This window comes from Pinus tabuliformis, chromosome 5_1 (genome assembly GCF_031772625.1).
Source record: "Pinus tabuliformis cultivar Carrire ecotype Pingquan chromosome 5_1, CPIR1, whole genome shotgun sequence".
Classification (NCBI taxonomy): domain Eukaryota; kingdom Viridiplantae; phylum Streptophyta; class Pinopsida; order Pinales; family Pinaceae; genus Pinus; species Pinus tabuliformis.
In genome coordinates, this window is record NC_142305.1 from 38,650,790 (window position 1) to 38,655,079 (window position 4,290).

The 4,290-nt window shown below is 41.0% G+C and overlaps 1 protein-coding gene across 1 annotated transcript; it reads right to left on the minus strand.

Moving 5' to 3' along the window:
- Positions 1-463: 463 nt before the first annotated feature.
- LOC149163369 (transcription factor GAMYB-like) lies at positions 464-3,655 on the minus strand. Its single transcript, XM_089431680.1, has 3 exons — positions 2,890-3,655; positions 1,489-2,638; positions 464-1,299 (listed from the first exon to the last, which is right to left on the minus strand). The coding sequence occupies exons 1-3, from the start codon at positions 3,277-3,279 to the stop codon at positions 983-985; spliced, it is 1,857 nt and encodes a 618-aa protein (XP_089287806.1). The 5' UTR covers positions 3,280-3,655; the 3' UTR covers positions 464-982.
- Between the last annotated feature and the right edge of the window lie 635 nt (positions 3,656-4,290).

The following is a 4,290-nucleotide window of genomic DNA, read 5'->3' on the forward strand; positions in this document are numbered from 1 at the left end:
TACAAGTTTCATGCTACAACGATTATGACAAATAAAAGTGGGTATAGAAATAATATAAATTGTACATACAGACTGTATTATCTTAAACTTTAGGTTTTATATTTAGACAGATGCAATGGAAACTTAACATCTTCAACATAAGAAAATTTTAACTTTAGCTCCTGATAAAAGGAAACAATAGCAGCAGTAATGATTAGTGTATAATGTTGTAATTTTAATTACTGCTAACCACGCAGTAACAATCATCAACAAATTGCAAAAGGATAAAGAAACCGGACCACAATAACAAAGGGATCAGGATGTCCTTTAAGAACAAATTTTCTTTAAAATTCATGCATCTGAGATACAAAGGTCATAAACAGAAGACACATGTTGTTTTTCACATAAGACCATAACTTCTCACTGAATTCCATCAAAACATAATTGGGAGAAAAGTGGATAAAGCAAGAATCAAACACAAACGTAACAACATCAAATACATCATCAAATGCTATATTTCCGGAAATTCTGATCAAACACATGAGACCACTAGGATCCCAACAAAAACCATCAAGGAGAATTACATAAGTACCAATAGATCATGATAAGTTTGCAGTGAATTAGGATTCTATATCATAGACCTTCTATAATGACTATCCAACTACACATTTACAACAGTTTAACCTGACTGCTGCTACTCTAGCACAAGAACCTGCTAATCTAATTGAAACTTAGTCTCTGCCTCCAATATCTGGCTTAGCCCACACATAGTAGATGGATACCACTTTAATATACTATAAATATGCTTGCTTTTGCAATCATATTCCTAATTCCAACCATAATCTTCAATATGAAAGCATTTGCAATCCAGTTAACCTGTTACAGCTACTTGCGGAAGACTATCAACTGTCCAAATTCATTGAATTAGCTCCTGTTTACACCGTGTTGATACACCGACTGTCTTCAAGACCCTATAGTGTAGTTAAAGATGAAATTTGAAATCTCAAGGAAGATCAGCGATTTGTGTGACACCAGGCATATTATTCCAGTGGCAAGAACCAAGACCCCAAACTTGATTTGATGTAGAAGGTCCTGAAGCCAGCTGTTGAATATCTACACAGAAATCATCATTGAATAGCGTGGCAAGAGCATCACTAACAGCAGATTGCTCTTTCTCAACAACCTCAGCATGGGAATCATACCAATCTGAGACAGGCGAAACATCTGGCCTTGCAAGATTCAATAACGTAGAAAATTCTTCATCTCCACAGTTAGTACTAGACATAAATTCGTTGCGCTCCTCAGTCTTTATGTTCACCCCTGTGACAAAAATGCAATTAAAAAAATGAGCGTGCTCAAAGAGAGGGGTGAGACTATAACAGATTCAGTACCTTCAGTTGCAAAAACAGGTTTATGTAGTTTCCAGAATAGAAATATGTTAAGAGATGAAAATCCATGTGTTTGCCCTATTATTTTCATGAAAACAACTCACAGAATGGAAACGCTTACCAATTGCTGACTGAGCGGATGATGACTCGTCCCATGGACTGGTGCTCAAGGGGGGTGTGTTTTCACTGAATACTGAAGCAGCAGGACCACCCAGAGGGGTGATTGGATCACTGTATTCACCGCATTCTGTTTCCGACTGGCTTGCTCCAACACAATTGGTCAAGTTACTTCTTGATGAGATTGGTGGCAATTGTGTGATCATTTCCGAAGATCGCTTATTCCCGCCGCCACCCATTGCTTGAGACTCATGCAGCAAAGCTTCTAACAACCCACTGTTGTGTGGGGAGAAGCCATCAACATGGGTGGATGGAACAGGAGGGGGCAGTGTGTATGAGTTATTTTCTGTAGGAGTAGTCACTGTCTCCAGACGCGTGCCTGTGGTATGCACAGACTCCGCAAGTTGGCTTGAAGGGAGCTCCAACTTCACACCTGGTAAGGGTGTAGGAGGAGAGAGATTGCCATTCAAAAGGGCATGGCTGCCAATCATCAAACCCCCAAGGGGCGTTGATAGATTATGATTGGAATTCCTGTTGCTCAGATTAGGATCATAAGGAAAACCATTTGCCCCAAACCCATCCAATCTGGGAGGCTGAGAATATGACGACCCATCCAATCTGGGAGGCTGAGCATATGGCATTCGCCGAGCAGTCTTGAAGCACGGTTCCCCTATGCTCTTTAATGGGGTGTCATCGACAAACTGACCAAAAGGGGAGATCCCTCCTCCTCCTACACCAAAGGGCATCATGCTCTCGCTATCCCGAACCCGCTTTGCACGCTGAATTGGGTTTACCATACGGTAACTCTGTGACAATCCCAGTGCCTGATTCAGAATCGAACTCATGGAAACCTCTGTCAAAGCCGGAAACGAAGTGTATGTCAATGCATGCTGGCTAGGTTTCAGACTATCAAAGGTGACATTAGGAATCTCAAGTTTTGCAGAGCCAGACAGGAACTCATGATGATTATGACTATGATTATGCTGGGACGTTGAAGCATCTGCACCGTTGATGGGCTGCTGATTTTGTTGATTTTCGCTGTTGGATTGCTGTAGAGGCAGATCGGGCGGGTAAAGAGGCAATCCCTGTCTCTGCCTTCTCTTGATCCGTGTGTTCCAGTAATTCTTAATCTCGTTATCAGTCCGCCCAGGCAGCTGAACCCAAAATTAAAAAAGCATAAGAAAACATGACCCTAAATTTATTGATTTGATTTATTTTCTACATTCAAAGGGAACCAAACACAGGTCGTCCCAACATATATACCACTGGTAAAATGAGTCACAAAGGCATATATGGCTTCAACTAACATATGGGTTTTCAAATGGGTTTTCATCAGACATCTTTTGTTTTAATAAAAAAGAAACGCAAGCAAACCAACAAAGAAAAATGTAAGAATAGGTACCACCTGGGCAGCCATGCGAGCCCATTTGTTTCCGAGCTTGGCATGGAGTTCAATGATGATCTGCTCTTCCTCAGCAGTGAAGGCACCCTTCTTGAGATTAGGCCTGAGGTGATTAGCCCATCTCAGACGACAACTCTTCCCACAGCGAAACAACCCAGAATGTTTCTGCACTGCATTCCAATTGCCCTCACCATGCTTCTTCACATATTCTACCAGGATTGCGTCCTCTGCAGAAGTCCATGGCCCCTTCTTCAGAGACCCACCACCCCCATTCCCTCCTCCAATGACCTCCCCTCCTCCCTCAAGATTTTGTTGTTCCTTGGTTGCCCCACTTTCACTTGTTTCTGAACTCATTGTCCCTGTGGGTGTTTGTAGTACATCACCATTACACATGGAATTTCTCAAAAGAAGACCGCCAATTTTCTTCGTCTTGTTATTGTTTGTTTGTTTTGCCCTACCATTCACAATACAAAATGTGGTGGGATTGAGGCAGGCACAGTCCCAATGAAATAAAAGAAAGTTTCTTCAGAGCTTCCAGTCACCCACATCCAGAAAGGGAGAGGTGATTTCGGCAAATACTCCTCCGCCCAATACGAGGAAGAAGAATAAAATCTCCTCTACCCACATGCCAATTCCAATGCTTCTCCTCTCCCTGCCTTCAATACCATGGTTGCCATCTCGACACGTTTGGTCTCTCCCATGATTCATTCAAATATAAGCCATTCCTTTCATTACTTCACAATCACAATTATAATCAGAATAAGACGGCCCATCCAACACCCTTCTCCCTTGGACTCATATTCTCCACCCTCACTCCATCCATCATCATCATTTTCGTCCCAAATAATCTCACATACATAAAATATATTATCCACATACATAAAATGCATTCATTCATGGAACATCCCATGCTCTGACAGTTGTCGGGCATGCCTATTCATCATTCTGGAAAATTAAAAATTATGCAAGATTCTCTCCTCTCTTTTGCTTTATTTGTGTAAAGCTGGGTTAATGGGTGTGTACTTTGCCGCTATATACAACCTTGCTTTTGCAGACTTTCTCCTGACTCTATGTTCAACGTACTCGCCTTTTAATCCACTTCCCTTTCCTTCGGGGATGCTTTTGTAATCATCATTGCATATTCCTACCTTTCTTTTCCTGGTTTATGCTTCGTCTCTTCTGTCGTCATACGATGGTTTATGTATATTATTTCAAATACTTAACCTCTAAGGTAATTATTGAGCTAAGACAATTATTGTAACTCGAATCTTTCTGATGTTATTCTAACTCAAATCTTTGTGATGTTATAGGTGATGTGGGGTGGTATAGAAATGTGGGGATTTTGTTCTCCATCAAATTTCTTATCATAATGAAATTTTAAGTAGGGATTGATCATTTTCCATT

Excerpts from the sequence above, each read along its gene's own strand:
- LOC149163369 (XM_089431680.1), bottom strand. The coding sequence starts at position 3,279 with ATGTGTAATGGTGATGTACTACAAACACCCACAGGGACAATGAGTTCA. Across the intron at positions 2,639-2,889 it reads GGGCTCGCATGGCTGCCCAG|CTGCCTGGGCGGACTGATAA; the intron begins GTGGTACCTATT and ends TTTTGGGTTCAG. Across the intron at positions 1,300-1,488 it reads ATCCGCTCAGTCAGCAATTG|GGGTGAACATAAAGACTGAG; the intron begins GTAAGCGTTTCC and ends TTTTTGTCACAG.